This window comes from Lampetra planeri, chromosome 42 (genome assembly GCF_965212315.1).
Source record: "Lampetra planeri chromosome 42, kcLamPlan1.2.h2, whole genome shotgun sequence".
In the NCBI taxonomy this organism is placed as follows: Eukaryota; Metazoa; Chordata; class Hyperoartia; order Petromyzontiformes; family Petromyzontidae; genus Lampetra; species Lampetra planeri.
The window spans coordinates 5646939-5667434 of NC_136148.1; the positions used below are offsets into that span (position 1 = coordinate 5646939).

General features: G+C 51.5%; 1 protein-coding gene across 2 annotated transcripts in view; it reads left to right on the top strand.

Moving 5' to 3' along the window:
• Positions 1–19434, top strand: part of LOC144732335 (lysophosphatidylcholine acyltransferase 1-like) — a 58474-nt gene extending 39040 nt beyond the window's left edge. For both annotated transcript variants that reach the window (XM_078613814.1, XM_078613813.1), the window contains 7 exons: positions 410–468; positions 5073–5107; positions 8765–8819; positions 10901–10983; positions 12389–12511; positions 14343–14478; positions 18989–19434. In XM_078613814.1, coding sequence (XP_078469940.1) covers positions 410–468; positions 5073–5107; positions 8765–8819; positions 10901–10983; positions 12389–12511; positions 14343–14478; positions 18989–19153 — 656 coding nt within the window. In that variant the 3' untranslated portion in view covers positions 19154–19434. The remainder of the gene's footprint in view (positions 1–409; positions 469–5072; positions 5108–8764; positions 8820–10900; positions 10984–12388; positions 12512–14342; positions 14479–18988) is intronic.
• The last annotated feature ends 1062 nt before the right edge of the window (positions 19435–20496 follow it).

A 20496-nucleotide genomic window follows, 5' to 3' on the forward strand; every position in this document is an offset into this window, starting at 1 on the left:
CCAAACAATTTATAATGATAAAATAGTGAGTGCTCGTCTAAGGCGGTTAATGCATGTAAACACGCTGCTGCAAAGGGTTGATGCGGGGGGGTTGCCAGTTTGATCACACTCGTCACCACACGGCCATTCTTGCCAGAGCTGACAAATTGTCTCGTTTGCTGACACGAGATAGGACTGTTGCATCTATCGCAGGATCGTGAGAGGTGGTGTCAGTGGCTTTAGGGGGGGGGGGGGCCTTTGGTGGTAGCTTTCATCTAGCAGTGGATTGACCATGGCTGCTGATGATGAGGATATCTGATTGATTGTCTTCTTACCATTGCAATTGCCAGCGCTCTACTTCTTTATTCACAGTACTTGTTTGACCCTTTGATGCGTTCATTCATTCATGCTTTTGTTTACTCTGGTGCAGGCGCTTTCATTCCTGGTGTGCCGATCCAGCCGGTGGTGTTGCGATACGGAAACAAAATGGTGAGAAAACCGGGATCTCCGGACGCGCTGGCAAGAGGCAGCCTCTGTAGCGAGGTGCATTGTTGCCGTGGGTATCGCGTGATATGAAACGCAATACGTTTGTGCAGTGCCTGTTTTGTGTGTGTGTGTGCGCGTGTTTTATAGGACACGTAATACTCATCCGTTTATCAACCCCCGCGCCTATAAAGTGTACACACTTCGAGTACAGAATGTCCCCCCGGAAGGTCTCGTCCACAATTGAAGGATTTTCGTTCAACACCGCCAATGCATAATAGGTGCTATAGGTTACAGGTCCCGTCTCGTGGGCAGCAGAGGGCTACGTGGCACAATCCCGTCGCAGCGCACTGCACTTCTGTGCTCACCAACTTTACTGACCAGCAGCAACCAGCGTGGGGAAGTATGGTGACATAATCCCCCATCCACGACCAACACGATGTTGAGAGAGGCAGTTGTCCTGCAGTGTCCGTCTGGAACGCGCTTCCTTCCGATATTAGGAAGCCGCTGGAGCTTTGCACTTTTTAATCATCCAGATAGAGAACTCATTTAGTTAGAACTGCTTTTTGTGTTTAGTTTTTCCTTCCCCTCATACCTCCAATTAGCACGGTTGGCTACACACGGTGCAAAACAATTTCAACATACGTCCGCACGCGAGCGTACACGCGAGGATCACCGAGTGAGCGCGCGAGCAGAGAGGGAAGCATGATAACACAACATCTCTCAACACATAATATAGGTTTTTGGGTCAGATCGCGTTATTTATAAATGTGTCGTTATAAATAACGCGATCTGACCCAAAAACCTATATGATGAATAATATTGGTCGCGAAAGCCCACGTGTTAAATTGATCTCTCAACACACGCACACGTTTACACGCATCCCGACCAGCAGTGGGTCTCCCACTGGGCCCTTCGTTCGTCTCGGAGCACAGCGCCGATCGAGGGTTTCGCGTCCTCCTCGAAGCGGATCCTCAATCAGTGGGTGGCACTGCCAAAGAAAGAGGAGCGAGCGAAAGAGACGGGGGAAGTGCCGGTGATTGTGGTCACTCTGGCGCCACCACGGGTCCGCGACACGCGATACCAACACCGGCTGTGTGTACGCGCGCCCTGGTAGAGGGGGGGGGGGTTGCGGTGAGGTATTTATAACCGATAATATTAATGGTGATGGATACGATGGGCAACTGAGAGGAGTGACCGATGTGTAAGTCAGAAAAAGGTTTGCACGTGGAAGAAGACGACCCGATGTTGCAGGCAGCGATGAAAAGGAAACTGGCACGATTTGGACACCTATCTACGTAGGATGGACAACAACAATAACAACAGGAACATTTAAAATGTTGTTGTTCGGAAAAATGGAAGGAACTGGAAAGAGAGGAAAACTTAACAGAGAATGGCTTATATATTCTTGGTTCTTTCGGTAAAGTCACGTAGAAGGGAAATAATAAAATAATAAAAATATCAAACGATCAAATTCTCACGACGTTTCGACTGCAGCACAAGCAATCATCATCAGGTGTGAAATCCACAGCAAAAAAATTGTCTCCCTTCTTCGTGACTTTACAGAAAGAACCAAGAAGATGAATCCCTGCAGTCACGAAAGCTTTAAATCAAAATTTAAAGAGAATGGCTTCATAATAAAGATTTTTGGGTTAGATCGCGTTATTTATAAATGTGTCGCAACCCTCCACCACCCAACATGGTAAATCAGTAAAAAAAAACCCAGCCATTCAGTTCACCATGGAAATGGAGGTGAACAACATTACCCCCCTTCTTGGATATTTTTCTTGGACGCGGTCAAAATGGCAAAATAACCCGCAGCGTCTACCGAAAGTGAACGCACACTGATGCCTATCTGAATGCAGATTCGCATCATCACCCAGCACAGAAACCCTATCTCATCAGGTCGCTCATACATCGCGCAAAGACAGTGTCAGACGGTGAAAGTTTAGGGAGATGATGAATAATAATAATCATGATAATGTTACATTTAATACGGCGTCATTAATTTCGAATCGCAGATCAAAGCTGCTCCCTGGTTGTTTTTTAACGCCTGCACAAGGAAGCCCGCACGCTAGCGCTTTAGGTGGTTTCACGAATTTATGTGCGATCCAACACCCCCTCCCCCCCCCACGCTGCCTCAACAGCAGAGGTCGCAAACGGGTTTTGATTCCTTACCCGTACCCGGACGCACCAGGGTCACAAACGAGTACCCGTACCCTACCCGATACCCGGATACCCGTACCCGGCCGGGTATCGGGTAGGGTACGGGTACGGGTACCCGATTGCGACCTCTGGGATGAAGCCATGTTGCAGGCGCGGGTGGGTTGATTCTAGGAACTTGAATTGTGAGAAGAGACAAGACGTTGGGAAATGAGTGACAAACGATTTAAAGCTTTCGAGACTGCAGGGATTCATCTTCTTAAAGTCTTCTCGACAGACCTGTTCTCCACTTGAGGACGGCTGCTTGCGTTGTGGCCGAAACGTCGTGAGAATTATTTTATTATGTTTTATTTTTATTATTTTATTATTTCCATTCTACGTGACTTTACCGAAAGAACCAAGAAGGGTGACAAACGGTTACTCACCAGTGACTCACGGCCTACCCGTACCCGTACCCGGCCGCACCAGGGTCGCAAACAGATACCCGTACCCGGCCGGGTAGCCAGGTATCGGGTAGGGTACGGGTATCGGGTACCCGATTGCGACCTCTGCTCAACAGTGCTGGGTTACAGGCCACACTGGCAGTGAGAGTCAGCGGCGCCCGGCACTTGTGTGACAATTAAGTGTCAACACGGTTGCAAAATAAATAGACTGCATAAGCCTAGGCGGCTCAATGCTCACTGCAATAAAGCACGGGTAAGTACTACCATGGTGGAGCGGTGGTTAGTGCAGAGCGCTATGAACACCGACAACCTGAGTTGGATTTACTGACCACGGCTAACATGAGCGGTGAGCGATGTGAAAATTAGTCACGTACCTAAGGTACATTATGTATGTGGCTTAACTGTGAATACCCCAACTTTCTAGATTTGAAGTTTTCGTGACTGCAAGGATCCATACTCTTTGGTTCTTTCGGTTAAGTCACGTGGGTGAAAAATAAAATAAAAGTAAATTTACTTTTTTTAAATAAATAAAAGTAAAAAAAAAAATGTATTTTTTATTTTTTTACCTACGTGACTTTACCGAAAGAACCAAAGAGTAAGACCCCAACTAATGATAGATATTTATTGTCATAGATGACGACATTAACCTCCCCCCCCCCCCATCTGCGCACCTGATTGGCTCGCAAGTGATGACGTCACATTTACCCCCCTCCTCTCTGTTGAAGACCGCAACAGGATGAGGATCTCTCCACAACTCCGGCTGTCGCCTGACGATGCTGGTTGTTGCAATTACCGGCGAAACGTCACAGTACTCGAATTATAAATGTTGTAGTGGGTTTAGTCCCCAACACACCGCTGGTGCTGAAACTAATTGGCGCGTTTTGTTTACGTGACAAACCTTACTAATTGTCTGTGTCGGGTTTAACGACACAATTATATTTACGTGATCTAACCCAGAGAAACCCTCTTGTGAATGTCAAAACTGGTCCTGCCCTCCCTGCCCCCCGCCCCCTTTATACCAACCCACACTGACCAGCGTGGTGAGGTATGGTAAGGCAAAGCCTCCATCCAGCAGTGGATTTGACAAAGGGGCTTTGCTGCTGATGCTGCCGGGATGTTGCATTATTGAGTGGCGTAGCCACCGTAATCCCATCGACCAAAGAGCAAACGCGGGAGGTGTAATTTTGGAATCCAGAAACCCGATCCCGCATCAATATCCGTGACATAATGGCTTTGCGTCCGTCGACGCAAATAGCCTGCCTGTGAACAGCCCGTGAACCCACGGCCCGTGTAACTGATGAGAACATCCATCACAACAGCTCTGTGCGTGTGTGTGGTTAAATCTAGTACACACTCGTGTATTGCCTTTGCTGTGAAAACATTTGTAAGCGGTGCGTCGAAGTGTGTGCGTGGCGGTTAGCACGCTGCGTTATGAGCCCGTCGACCCGAGTTCAATTCCCGCTCCCGGTTTATGGGCTTCCCCTAGGTCAGCTCAGCCTCAAATGAGTACCTGTTGCGATGTTTAGACATCGGCAGCGAAGATACAAAGGGCGTAGTGGTGACGGCCACTCATCCTCCTCGTGTGCCGTACCGGCCTGAATGGGTGCTCGTTACGCAACTTGTATTGGTCTCATATTCTTGGTTCATAGAAGGGAAATAATAAAATAATACAAATAAAACTACACGTGACTTTACCGAAAGAACCAAGAATATGAATCCCTGCAGTCACAAAAGCTTTAAATCGAACTTGTATTGGTCTGTTTGTATGTGTGTTGAACTTCTTTCGTAGCTAATCGCCGGTGCGTGCGTGCGTGTGTTTGTGTGTGCGTGTGTTTGTGCGTGCGTGTGTTTGTGTGCGTGCGTGTGTTTGTGCGTGCGTGTGTTTGTGCGTGCGTGTGTTTGTGCGTGCGTGTGTTTGTGCGTGCGTGTGTTTGTGCGTGCGTGTGTTTGTGCGTGCGTGTGTTTGTGCGTGCGTGTGTTTGTGTGTCCGCGTGTTAATTGCAGGACACGATAACTTGGACTTGGCATGGACCGACGGCGTGAGTTTTAACAATGTTTACTGCTCGCCCACAAAACGCGCCAACTTGTTCACATTTAGCCTGCACGTCCGTACCACTCGGAGACTCGCAGTTACGCAGCCACAAATGCACCGCAATGAGAACGACTAATGTTTAGCCGTTCCCAAATCGCCCGTGGTAGCGCCCGATATCAACAAGTCTCGCAAGTTTCGATTTAAAGCTTTCGTGACTGCAGGGATTCATCTTCTTGGTTCTTTCGGAAAAGTCACGTAGAATGGAAATAATAAAATAATAAAAATGTAACATAGTAAAATAATTCTCACGACGTTTCAGCCACAACGCAAGCAGCCGTCCTCAGACGGAGAGCAGATCTGTCGAGTAGACTTTACCGAAAGAACCGAGAAGAAGTCTCGCAAGCTAAGCAAGCTTGAGCCTGGACAGCGTATGACTCAGGCGCTGAAGGGCTGAATGTGACACACACGCTCTAAAAACAACCACAAAAAGTCGATACATTGTGAGTGCGTAATTGAATAACATTGATCGTTGGGAAGTGTTTGTGAATATCAATGAGATGTGAGGGCCCAGCCACTCCCGTAAACAACTGAGAATATTCTCAGCTCTCCGATCACTTCATCGGCTCATACAGCCACGATGTCCGACGTTTCGCTCCGCATCCTGGGAGTTTGAAGTCTTTCCCATTCCGACGACGTCCCGGAATCGGATGTAAAAGGCCGTGCGGGAGGGAGTGTCCCAGTTTCAGCGCCAGCTATCGAGGAGTGCGGTCGTGTCGCTGCGGTTCTCTGCGGTGAGTAACAACGTCTTTAAAAACAACGGCGCTGCTGCTGCTACGTCTCTCTAAATCAAATCGAACGCCGAGCCGCGTGCTCCGAGATTCGGCGGTGAACGGGACGCCCGCCCTGCGACTTGCACGTGTCTCGGAAAGGGTTCGTGAGTTAATTTCCTGAAAAAGCTCCCAGCACGTGGAGCGAAACGTCGGACATTGTGCCAAACACGTGTTTGTGCGTGTGTGCGTGTGTAGGTATGTGTGCATGTGTGTTTAAGTGTGCGTGAGCATGCGCCTATGTCTTTGGGGAGTGGTGGCGTAGTGGTTAGCGCACCTCACTACGAACCCGGCGACCCGAGTTTGATTCCTGCTCCGGACCGATTAAAGTGGCGAATATTTGAATCGGTCCTGGGCCCACCCATTAAGTCGACCCAGGCTTCAATGAGTATCTGGTGTGGCGTGTATAGCACATCAGCACTGGGAAGACAAAGGTTGCTGGGTGTAGTGTTGGCCACACAACCACCTCGTACACCACGCCAGCCTTAATAGGTGCTCGCTAACAGCACTTTCCTCAACAGCCTATTCAAGCTAATGTGATGATGTGTATGGATGCGGTGCCTTGGCACGATTATATCGGACGATTCACTCCGCATGCTGGGTGGGAGCTTTCGTCAGTTAATTTCCTGATGAATGCCCCAGAACGGGGGAGCAGGGGGGGGGGCGAAACGTCGGACGTGGTGCTGAACAAACACGCGGCACGACTCGGCACGCTCGCTTGTAACGCAACGAAAGTTCGCGTGACTCTACCTGGTCCATTCCGGCACTGACTTGGGCATTCCTGAACCTACGAGGTCAATAACGGTGGCCGGGTCAAGTAACACGTCATGCGATGGGGGGGGGGGGGGGAGCCCCTTTGTCAGTCCACCGCTGGATGAGAAGGCCTTCCCGCACCCATGCACGGTCGTAGAGCGGTTGTTTGGCTGTACCTCGCCGCGCTCGTTGGCGTGGTTTGGTGCGGGGGGGGGTGCTGACATTGTCGTGTCGACCCCCGACTCCGCTCCTGTGTGGGTTTCCTCGGGGAGGGGGGGGGTGTTCTCCGGTTTCCCTCCTGTGACTATAAAACAAAAGCGTGCTCGCACACGCGCCACGACTTCACAATGTAGCGGGACCCTCCTGAAAAAGTCTTGGGATTCGGTGAGGCTTTCCTGGGTATATCTGTATATAAAAGTCATTATAATGATGATGATGATTATTATACACACGGGAGTGTAGAGAGGTATGCTGCAGCAATAGGTGGCGCCACGGTGGCTAGGAGATGTTAACTACCTCGCCTGGTATACAGCAGGTCGTGGGTTCCATCCCGACCCTGACGCCTGCTGTATATTTGGAGTTTGTGGTGTCTCTCTCATCATCATCACGGTGGCTAGGAGATGTCAACTACCTCGCCTGATATGGAGGAGGTCGTGGGTTCGATCCCGACCCTGACGCCTGCTGTATATTTGGAGTTTGCAGTGTCTCTCATCATCATCACGGTGGCTAGGCGATGTTAACTACCTCGCCTGGTGTGCAGGAGGTCGTGGGTTCGATCCCGACCCTGACGCCTGCTGCTGTATATTTGGAGTTTGCGTGTCTCTCTCCCTGTGGTCGCGTGGGTTTTTCTCCGTGTCCTTTGGTTTTTCCCTCCACATTTAGAATCGTGCATTTAGAGTATTTGGCTGCTGTAAATTTTCACGTGATAAGCCACTTTGTTGAACTATCATTTGTGAAAAAGAACTATATATCTTCTTGGTTCTTTCGGTAAAGTCACGTAGAATGGAAATAATAAAATAATAAAAATAAAACATAATTAAATGATTCTCACGACGTTTCGGCCACAACGCAAGCAGCCGTCCTCAGGTGAAACCAGGTCTGTCGAGGCGACAGCGTGAATTATTTTATTATGTTTTATTTTTATTATTTTATTACTTCCCTTCTACGTGACTTTACCGAAAGAACCAAGAAGATGAATCCCTGCAGTCACGAAAGCTTTAAATCGAAAAAGAACTATATAGCTCAGTGAGCCTTACCTGGTAAAATAAAAAAATAGTTTACTTAGTTCCTCCCATGCCTTGCCAAAAACCGAGTTGTTTTTCTTTTCCCATTCGGCATTCACAAATCATCGCGACGCTCCGATTCGGACCCACAATGCTTTGCTCAATTGCATCTTATTATTGCGTAGGGATCAGTTTAATTAATATGAAAACTAAATTTAAACGCCATGTTCGATTGGTTCGAGTTTGGTGTTTCGGTGTCAACTCGGCTGTGAGATCCCGAAATCCTCGCCCATCATCACTCCCGGTTCAATTAAACGAGTACCGCATTGTGCGTTTCATTGCGTTACATCATGCAGCAAGATCGCCACCTACTGGCAGATGATCCACGTTTGTGAAAAACTTTAATGATCACCGTGTGCTATATGAATGCCGCAAATACCAAAAAAATGTTTCAGTGGTTCTATGGATAGGCTGACCCCCCCCCCCGCCATAGTAATGGAGAATTTCCACGACTCACTCAGGGCTGTGAACCAGAGGTCGCAACCGGGTACCCGATACCCGTACCCTACCCGATACCCGGCTACCCGTACCCGGCCGGGTACGGGTACGGGTAGCCGTTTGCGACCCTGGTGCGGCCGGGTACGGGTAAGGAATCAAAACCCGTTTGCGACCTCTGCTGTGAACAGGAGAGATGCTGTATGAATCCAGAGAAAACCACGATGTTGATATTATTTGAGTGCTGTAATTGCTTCGATTAAATGTATGGTTTATTTTGTTAAAAACGACGCGCCCCCGTCTAACCGTCTGCACTCGTGATTGCCGCGTCACTAACGTGTTGTGTTTGGCTCGTGATCTTTGCAGCCTGCAGATATTGTGGCTCACTCTTTGCCAGCCACATAACCGCATTGAAATTGAGGTGTGTGTCATTCACTTTAATTGCTTCTTCTCAATCTGCGTCTGTGTGCGGCTGCGTCTGTGTGCGTGGCTGCGTCTGTGTGCGTGGCTGTGTCTGTGGGTGGCTGCGTTGCCCCTGCTGTGGAGGGAGCGGTGGCACAGCGATCAGCGTGTTGCGCTGCGTACCCGGCGACCCTAATTCGATTCTCGCTCGCTGTCAGAAACAGAATATCTCTGAATCTGGTGCGGTCTGTAAACATCAGCACTGGGGAGACAAAAGCGGCCGGGCGTGGTGTTGGCCACACCACCACACCACCACCTTCGTGCGCTGTACCGACCTTAATTAGGTGTTGGCTAACAGCACATTTCTGTCAAGGGCTATACAAGGAGGTCTTTGTTACTTCTATTCCTGCTCTGTTGCATTGTTGCCGGCAATCGTTGCTGGCGGTGGGAGCAGTCGCCGCCCCGTTTTCAATCGTACACAGAATGATTTCCCACGTGATGAGCTCCTTCCGTTGAGCTATCATTTGTGGCCTGGTCGCTGGCAAAATAAAACTAGTTCTAAGTTTCAAGTAACGGTGATTAACATTGAAAAGCGTGTGCTTCACTAACGTTGAGTGGTTGACTGCGCACTGGTAGTCACGTGACCTCTGTCCATGATCCGATTGGACGTCGCGATCTCGGTTGCCCAATCGCCGGCAACAGCAAAACGAATCTAATTTGTCCAGCTTTGGGAAGGTGAAATTAACTTAAACAAATAAAATTAAATTGTTTGCTTTGGACCAAAAATCTGATACGATGTAGCTTTCTCTGCTGAAACTGGCACTGCGACTATCATTTAATTTACAGGTTTTTTTTTATTATAACCGAGTTTTTGGCTTGAATCACAGATGTCTCAATGACCTAAGGTGGTGATTGCATCTCCATGTCCAAGCTTTCATGGCCTTGGGTTCAAATTCACCATTTTCATCATCTCGCCGAAATTGTAGCCCTAATGAATCCGGAAGAGTGGTACCCCCACCACACAGATGTGTTTGACTTCCTCTGTTTTCATCGGTTCAATTGCACTGCCTGGATTTACGCATGGCAACAACGAATGGCTCACACTATGAATTCCTCCACAATCATAACCACGCACCACACCGTGGGAATACCAGAAAGCGACATCGCAAGCACCAGTGTGCTGCTGCTGCTGTGACCCGGCTGTGTGCCATCGTGTGATGTGTGCCTATCTGCTGTCACCAGGCTGTGTGTCTTGCTGTGTGCTGCTGCTGCTGCTGTCACCAGGCTGTGTGTCTTGCTGTGTGCTGCTGCTGTTGCTGTCACCAGGCTGTGTGTCTTGCTGTGTGCTGCTGCTGTTGTCACCAGGCTGTGTGTCTTGCTGTGTGCTGCTGTTGCTGTCACCAGGCTGTGTGTCTTGCTGTGTGCTGCTGCTGCTGTTGTCACCAGGCTGTGTGTCTTGCTGTGTGCTGCTGTTGCTGTTGCTGTCACCAGGCTGTGTGTCTTGCTGCTGCTGCTGCTGCTGTCACCAGGCTGTGTGTCTTGCTGTGTGCTGCTGTTGTTGTTGCTGTCACCAGGCTGTGTGCCATCGTGTGATGTGTGTCTTGCTATGTGCTGGTGTTGTTGCTGTCACCAGGCTGTGTGTCTTGCTGTGTGCTGCTGCTGCTGTGACCTGTCTGTGTGCTGTCACGTGCAGTGTTACCCCTCTGGCTTGTGCTGTGCGCTGCGTATCGCGTGCTGTGCACTGCGTGCCTTGCCGTGCGCTCTTCTTGGTTCTTTCGGTAAAGTCACGTAGAAGGGAAATAATAAAATAATAAAAATAAAAGATAATAAGATTAAATTCTCACGACGTTTCGGCCACAACCCAAGCAGCCGTCCTCAGGTGAAGAACAGGTCTGTCGGAAAGACAGCGTCCGAATGAACACCACCAAGCTTGGCAGCGTACATTTAAGCTGAGAATTTTATCTTATTACGTTTTATTATTTTATTATTTTATTATTTCCCTTCTACGCGACTTCACCGAAAGAACCGAGAAGACGAATCCCTGCAGTCACGAAAGAAGCTTTAAATCTAAATTGTACCGTGTGCTGTCGCTGCGAGCAGTTCCTGCCCGTCTACTACCCGAGCGACGAGGAGAAGCGGGACCCCACCCTCTTCGGCAGCAACGTGCGGAGAATCATGGCCAGGTAAGGGCAGCTGACGCGCGCCGCGAGTGCATGTTTGTTTGTGTGCTGTGTGCGTGCGCCGACGTACTTACTGTGTGAAGTGTACTGCGTGCTGTGTGCAATGTGCTGCATTACTCCGTGCTGAGTACTGTGTGATTCACGCTGTGTACTGTGTGCAATGTGCTGCATCACTCCGTGCTGAGTACTGTGTGATTCACGCTGCGTACTGTGTGATTCATGCTGTGTGCTGTGTGCAATGTGCTGCATCACTCCGTGCTGAGTACTGTGTGATGCATGCTGCGTACTGTGTGATTCATGCTGTGTACTGTGTGCAATGTGCTGCATTACTCCGTGCTGAGTACTGTGTGATTCACGCTGTGTACTGTGTGCAATGTGCTGCATCACTCCGTGCTGAGTACTGTGTGATTCACGCTGTGTACTGTGTGATTCATGCTGTGTACTGTGTGCAATGTGCTGCATTACTCCGTGCTGAGTACTGTGTGATTCACGCTGTGTACTGTGTGCAATGTGCTGCATTACTCCGTGCTGAGTACTGTGTGATTCACGCTGCGTACTGTGTGATTCATGCTGCGTACTGTGTGCAATGTGCTGCATTACTCCGTGCTGAGTACTGTGTGATTCATGCTGCGTACTGTGTGCAATGTGCTGCATTACTCCGTGCTGAGTACTGTGTGATTCATGCTGTGTACTGTGTGCAATGTGCTGCATTACTCCGTGCTGTGTACTGTGTGATTCATGCTGTGTACTGTGTGCAATGTGCTGCATTACTCCGTGCTGTCTACTGTGTGATTCACGCTGTGTGCTGTGTGCAATGTGCTGCATTATTCCGTGCTGTCTACTGTGTGATTCACGCTGCGTACTGTGTGCAATGTGCTGCATTACTCCGTGCTGAGTACTGTGCGATTCACGCTGCGTACTGTGTGATTCATGCTGTGTACTGTGTGCAATGTGCTGCATCACTCCGTGCTGAGTACTGTGTGATTCACGCTGCGTACTGTGTGATTCACGCTGTGTGCTGTGTGCAATGTGCTGCATCACTCCGTGCTGAGTACGGTGTGATTCCTGCTGTGTGCCGTGCAATGTGCTGCATGCTGTGTGATGCATTCCTCCGTGCCGAGTACTGTGCTACGCTTTGTACAATCCCCAACTGAGTCATTTGCGGTGGAATTTCCGAATTTGGCAAACGTGGACCCCCGACGATGCCGGCACACGATGCCCTCCCCTTGCGAATGACGTCATGGAATCTTTGTCGTCCGCTGCGAAGCGGTTAACGCGCACCCGCGGTTAATAACCGGGGCGGCCGCTGGATTCGAACTACGAACCCGTGCGACGTGCGGCAACGGTTGTCGAACGCGCTGTGTACCGCGTCACCGCGTCACCGCGTGCCCGCGTACGCACGTGCCAGGGCGCTGCGCGTGCCGCTCTCGGACGTGACCCTGGAAAGCTACCTGGGCCAGCGAGACCGCCACGAGGCCTCGCGGGAGACGGTGGCCACGGCGGACGTGGACGCGCTGCTCCGCTCGCTGCGGTACGCTCACTCGCCGGATGGCTGGCGCGGGGCGCACCTCCGCTACGCCTGCGACGTGCCCGCCTGGAACACACACACCTGTGACGCACACGCCAGTGATGCACACACCTGTGACGCACACACCAGTGATGCACACACCAGTGACGCACACACCAGTGACGCACACACCAGTGATGCACACACCAGTGACGCACACACCGAGGACGCACACACCAGTGACGCACACACCTGGAACTCACACACCAGTGACTCACACACCAGCGACGCACACACCAGCGACGCACACACCTGGAACGCACACACCAGTGACGCGCACACCAGTGACGCGCACACCAGTGACGCACACACCAGTGACTCACACACCAGTGACTCACACACCAGTGACGCACACACCAGTGACGTGCACACCAGTGACGCACACACCTGGAACGCGCACACCAGCGACGCACACACCAGTGACTCACACACCAGTGACGCACACACCAGTGACGCACACACCAGTGACGCACACACCAGCGACGCACACACCAGTGACGCACACACCAGTGACGCACACACCTGTGACGCACACACCAGTGACGCACACACCTGGAACGCACACACCAGTGACGCACGCACCAGTGACGCACACACCAGTGACACACACACCAGTGACGCACACACCAGTGATGCACACACCAGTGACGCACCTCCGCTGCGCCTGTGACAGGCCCCTGATGCGCACGTAACACACCTTTATTTTTATCATCCCTATGGGAGAGGCAGGGGAGTGCGTGGAGGGGAGTCGGGCGAGATGAGAGAGGGGAAAGGTAGGGGCAGGGTTTAGTTCCTCCGATGAGCACGGTTGGCTACGTACGGTGCAAAAGAAGTTCAACCTACACGCATTCCATGGGAGGATCTAGCAGAGGATGCGTGCGATCTTGAAATTGATCCGGATTGTATTGGGAGCCAGCGGGGGTTAACCCTGGCTGCGGCACTTTAACTCTAACACGCGGCCGCGACGGCGCCGCACGACAGCGGCGCTCCGTCGCCGTTGCCCTGTTACCCACCTCCGTTGCCTCCATCTCACCAACGCAATTTAATGCGATAATTTACTTAACCGCCACAGTCCAGTGTTGAATTACGCCTCAATTATCTTGATTACCAGCTCAGCAGATGCTCTAAACCAGGCCAGAGCAGATGGTCAAGCGGTTGTCCCTCGGCACTCGATCTAATCGCGGAGTTGTCCGGGACAGGGACGACGCGGGCGGAGGTCCCACCGGCCGGAGCCGTAGCACGGCGATATTCGCGTGAACCGCCGCCAGCCAACGATGGAAAGTGGACGAGTGGCTTTGTGCGTTTAGTTTATTGTCCTTGCCCCCCCCACCCCCGCGCCTCCGATGGGCACGGTTGGCTGCGTACGGCGCGAAACAAGTTCGACGAACGTTGCTCGTCCGTGAGCTCAGAGCAGACGTTTGGACTGGTCGATACCGTCCGAGATGGACTTCCAACTTGTGGCCGGTAACAATGAAATGATAAACTACGTAAAAAATACATACATGTTTATTTTACCAGCTGAGGCCCGCTGAGCTACACAGCTCCTGGCTACCGCAAACGATAGCTCAACAAAGTGGCTTCCGAAGCATCGTAGGGGGCTGTGTCGTATTAGCCGCGTGAATCGGTGGGTCCGACTGAAGCTGCGCGACTACCGTAGGCGGTAGCGTCCGAGACTGCCGACCGCGATCGCCCTTTGGGGTCGTTCTCAAGCAGTCTCCCATCGGTGTTGGAGATGGCGACATCTGCCGTGTGATGATGGCGACGATGACGACGATGACTGGTGCGTGCCCGTCAGCCTGGGTGCAGAGAACGGCGTGGAGCGGCGCGCGCGGGCGTCGCGTGCTCCCCCGGCGAGCGTGGAGGAGTTTGCCCGCTTCCTGGAGCGGCCCGTGACGGAGGCCCTCCGGCAGCTGTTCAGCACCCTTGACACGGTGAGCCCAGCGGCACGCACGCACGACGCGGTGAGGCCAGCGTCACGCACGCACGACACGGTGAGGCCAGCGTCACGCACGCACGACACGGTGAGGCCAGCGTCACGCACGCACGACACGGTGAGGCCAGCGTCACGCACGCACGACACGGTGAGGCCAGCGTCACGCACGCACGACGCGGTGAGGCCAGCGTCACGCACGCACGACACGGTGAGGCCAGCGTCACGCACGACACGGTGAGCCCAGCGTCACGCACACACGACACGGTGAGCCCAGCGTCACGCACGACACGGTGAGCCCAGCGTCACGCACGCACGACACGGTGAGGCCAGCGTCACGCACGACACGGTAAGCCCAGCGTCACGCACGACACGGTGAGCCCAGCGTCACGCACGCACAACACGGTGAGGCCAGCGTCACGCACGACACGGTGAGCCCAGCGTCATGCACACACGACACGGTGAGGCCAGCGTCACGCACGACACGGTGAGCCCAGCGTCACGCACGACACGGTGAGCCCAGCGTCACGCACGCACGACGCGGTGAGGCCAGTGTCACGCACGCACAGACAAAGATTCCCAGAATAGCCTTTTACAGACTGTTGGGGCAAGTGCTGTTAGTCAGCACTGGCCGCCGTTGTCTCTACCCGTTGCTGATGTTGACACATTGCACCAGGAGCTCATTTGAGGTTCAGTCGACGTACAGTCGGCACAGGACCATTTTAGATAATCGTCACCGGTGTTGGCCGTGAGCGGGAATCGAACTCGGGTCGCCGAGTTCCTAGATAACTGCTACACTAACGCTCCCCACAACTGCTCACAACACAAATACAGACAAACTGACACGACACACAGACCTACACAAACCTACACACTGACACAAACAACTACACGCACAATTACATACAACACGCACACCTACACACACACCTACACGCAAACCTACACGCCGACACACACAACTACACATAACACGCACACCTGCACACAAACCTACACACCTATACATGACAAACAAACCTACACACACACCTACACACACACCTACACGCAAACCTACACACACACACCTACACACACACACCTACACACACACCTACACGCACACCTACACGCACACCTACACGCACACCTACACACCTACACGCACACCTACACGCACACCTACACGCACACCTACACACCTACACACACACCTGCACACAACTACACACACACACCTACACACACCAACACACACCTACACACACACCTACACACACACCTACACACACACACCTACACACACACCTACACGCCGACACACACAACTACACACGCTGGCGGCACACCAAAACGAAAGCCTCGCGTTCCCCGGCATGTTGCAACTCCTCCGCTGGTTTGTCCCCTCATCTAAAATCAAATCTCCACGCTCCCCTCGTCTCGATCGATCCCAATTACTCTTCCGCTGCCACCTATTAAAGCGCCGGCGCTGTGCGGGTGGCTTCGCGATCAATGTCCCCAGAACAAGCGCCAAGACTCGCCGGTCAATGTCGCGCGCCGGTCGTTGGCCCTCGGCTGCGACCCGCATCGTCGCAGCACGGTCGATGGAATTAAGTGCCACTTTGTAGGAGGAGGATGAGGGTGGATGGTAGTATTCTTAGGTTTTTTTCGGTAAAGTCACGTAGGTAAATATTTTTTATTAATGAAAGTAAAATAAAAAATCACGACGTTTCGGAGGCAACACAAGCTTCCGTCTTCAGGTGGAACCGTCACAGCACGATAGCTGTATCAAGTGAGAGAAATTCCAAGAAAACAGTCCTTGTATATATACTGGTTGAGGGTGGGAGGAGCCAAGGCAGGCCCTGGATATTATTATTATTGTGAGGTTCGGTGCGGCTGAAGCACGCTGCTAGGAATGAGCCTTTGTTGTGTAGACTGGTTGAACTGGGAGGTTCCAAGAGTTGTAGTAGTTGGTCACGTGATAGGTCGGACTTTGCCCCACCCCCCCTTACCGTGGGAATGTGGAATTTCCACGACTGGTTTCGGAGCGGAAGGGGCGAGGTGATGAGCGTTGTCTCGGCGTGCGTGTGATCCGCGATGCCAGCGGTTCCCAACCTTTTTGAGCGTGCCGAGCCCTGTTGAACCTCCAGACATTTCGCAGACCACCACATGTGCCACGAGTTGTTTGAAATGGTACATTGCCTTGACGGCGATGATTTATCATTTGTCTTCTCTGTCCTCCCGGACCCCCGTGGAGGCTCGCAGGACCACGGGTTGGCAACCGACCCGCAGAGACGCTACGGGTCCCTGGTTGAGAGCGTCGTGAATCGATTGCTGTTGTCACTTCTATTTCGGTCACTAGAGGGCAGCGTTGACCTTCAAACCGCCGTGGTGGCTAGGAAATGTTATCTGCCTCGCCTGGTGTGCAGGAGGTCGTAGGTTTGATCCCGACCCTTGACGCCGGCTGCTGTATATTTGAAGTTTGCGTGTCTCTGTCTCTCTCATCATCATCATCATCACGGTGGCAAGGAGATGTTCACTACCTCGCCTGGTGTGCAGGATTTCGTAGGTTTGATCCCGACCCTGACGCCTGCTGCTGTATATTTGGAGTTTGCGTGTCTCTCTCTTTCTCATCATCATCATCACGGTGGCTAGGAGATGTTAACTACTTCGCCTGGTATGCAGGAGGTCGTAGGTTTGATCCCGACCCCGACGCCTGCTGCTGTATATTTGGAGTTTGCGGTGTCTCTCTCTTTCTCATCATCATCATCATCACGGTGGCTAGGAGATGTTAACTACCTCGCCTGGTGTGCAGGAGGTCGTAGGTTTGATCCCGACCCTGACGCCTGCTGCTGTATATTTGAAGTTTGCGTTGTCTGTCTCTCCCCCGTGGTCGCGTGGATTTTTCTTCGGGTCTACATCGTGCATTCAGAGTATTTGACTGCCATACATGTCCACGTGATAATACACCTCTCCGTTGAGCTAACATTTGTGGCCAGGTTGCTTCCGAAAAAGAAGCTATATGGCTCACTGGTCCTTACCTGGTAAAATATATATATTTTTAAAGTTTAGTTTAAAACCATTCGAGTGGCCAGTGTTTGTAAGGCCTTGCAAGCCCTATGCTCTCAGCCTTCATCTCCTGCCCTGACCAGCATGGTGAAGTATGGTCAGACGGCCCCCCGTGATCTGCACGGTGTGGATGGAGGCCACTGGCATTGACAGAAAGGGCCTGTGCATGCGAAAAGGCATGGTGAAGTACGGTCGGAGTGCTGTATGTTAGTTTGTGTTGGTTTAACCATCTTCTTGGTTCTTTCGGTAAAGTCACGTAGAAGGGAAATAATAAAATAATTAAAATGAAACATCATTATTTCTATTACTTTCTTATTTCCCTTCTACGTGACTTTACCGAAAGAACCAAGAAGATGAATCCCTGCAGTCACGAAAGCTTTGAATCGAAATTTGGTTTAACCCGGCGAGAAACTGCATGCAGGACGTGACGAGTCTCATTTTCAAGGGTTACGTCAAAATAAGTACGGCGGTGAAGGGAAGTGGAGGTAAGAGCGAAAACAACAGCGTGTCAGAATAAATCGAAAACGGTGCACGAACATACGTTGTCTTGTTTACCCATGATAGGGGGTAAACAAGTATTGTAATTATAATAAAAACAAATCAATGTGAAATAAAATACAATCCCTGTTACACAAGTTGGCTCGGACAAATAACTTTTTAAAACAATTCTCAGAAAAGAACACATGCTGCTGGTGATGACGATGATGGCTAGTGATTACGTTTAGCGTTCGCAACCATTCTAATGGTGGGGAGCAACGTTTGCCGTGCGTAATCCAAATTGAGTTATTTGAAGTGGAATGTTTAAAATGTTGGTATGTTTGTCCGTGACGCCGGCAATGCAGTGGCCTTCTCCGTTCAAATGATGTCACGGGGATGTCCAGTGTGCGGTGTGAAGCACGTACCACATGGTTAACGCACACCCCCGCAGTACTAACCAGGGCGGCCCGCCGGATTGGAATCGCGCGGCCCCTAAACAACGAGCGGCGAACGCGCTACCGCTGGCAGTGGTGATGATGATGATGGCGATGATGGTGATGATGGTGATGGTGAAGATAGTGGTGGGAGCGGTAGTGTAGCGGTTAGCGCTACGCTGCGCTATGAACTTGGCGACCCGGGTTCGATTCCCGCTCACGGCCAACACCAGTGACGATTATCTGAACCGGTCCCGGGCCTCCCCTAGGTCGACTCAGCCTGAAATTAGTACCTTGTGCACTGTGTAAATATCGCCACTGGGGAGACAAAGGCGGTCGGGCGTGGTGCTGGCCACCCACCCCCTCGTGTGCCGTTCCGGCCTTCATAGGTGCTCGCTAACTGCACTTGCCCCTAGAGTCTGTTAAGGCTATACGGGGGATCTTTGTCATTGGTGTCGATGGTGATGATGACTTGGGTGATGGTGATGATGATGATGATGGCGATTGTGATGACGGTGATGATGACGTTATTGGTGTGCGCACTTTTAGGACGGCGATGGGAAGGTGGACCTCCTGCGAGCGGTGGACCGTCTGTGGGGTCACCGAGACTGCACGGAGACGGGGGGCGGCGGGGGCCTTGGCGACGGGGTACCAGGCGTCTCGACCACCACCTGCGCCGATTTCTCTCCCTCCGACGACAAGAAATCCGTCTGACCGCGCACACGCGCACACGCACGTACGCGTACACGCACACGATCGCCGTAAAGCTGGTGTGCGTGGGTAGTTAAGCAAGCACGTACGTATGTGTGTATGTCTTTACGTACGTGCGTGTGTACGTACGTGCGTGCTGGACAGACGAAAGACGGAGATGTGGGCGCGCCGAGTGGGACGCGCGTTTGTCTCATTCGTATTTATTAGTTATTGCAAACATCTGCAGTACTTCTATATTTGTAAGCAAAATGATTGTTGCTGGAATTTGCAAAAATATTACACGATGGGGGTGGGGGGGGGGGGGGTTTGGGGGTGATGCTGGTTTGGGTGGGGGTTTGGGCGGGGGATGGAAATATGTTACACGTTGAACGTCGCTCGCGAAGTTTGTTAAACTTTCAGATGGGAGCGCTCGCTCTCATTTAAAGAGTCAAACGACAACAACGACAACAACAGCGGCAGCGGCGACGATGACGCAAAGGTGCAAACGCCACCGAGTCCTTTGTGTTTTTTAGTTTGTTTTTTTTTTGCTTAAAGGATTCATTTTAAAAGAATAGGTTTTCCTACTCTGGACGGTCTTATATTAACGACGCGGGCAAGAGCTGTACAATGGCAAATTACGCAGTTCAGGATCGAGTCCCAAACTTTGTCCGGAATGCGATGCTTCGCAGCGATTTATCTCCTGCACCCGGCTGATGTTTTTGGAGTTGCCGTTTTTTTTACTACTCTCATCCGTCGTGTCTGATGTTCCCAGGGCTGGTCCTGTTTGCAAACCGACGATGTCTGCAATTTTAATTTTTAAGTCTTCGTTTTATTTTTTCATAACCTGAGGCCTACGCCGAGGCTCGACATCCCGACCACCGCTGATGTTTTTTCCACTGGCACATCCGAGCCGAATCGGAGCTACGGCTGACTCGGCACGGCTTGTTTTTTCCTACTGGCTCTCAGCCGCGATGGCGAGATGTTAACTCCCTCGCCTGGTATGCAGGAAGTCGTGGATACGATCCCGACGCTGATGCCTGCATTATATATGGTCGCATGGATTTTTCTCCGGGTCCTCCGGTTTTTCCCCTTCACATTTAGAATCATCATCATCACGCATTTAGAGTATTTGGCTCCTATAAAAATTTGCACGCGATGATAAGCCACTTAGTTGAGCTTTCATTTGTGGTTGCCAGGTCGCTTCTGAAAGAGAGCTTTTTAGCTCGCTGGGCCTTACCTGGTAAAAATAAAAAATAGTTTAGTTTTAATAGTTTAATCGGTTCAGGGAGACCACTTGGAACGCGCGATGCCCAATGCCACGCGCCCGATGCGCAGCTTGGGTTTCGCTGTGGAGGGGAACCGATACC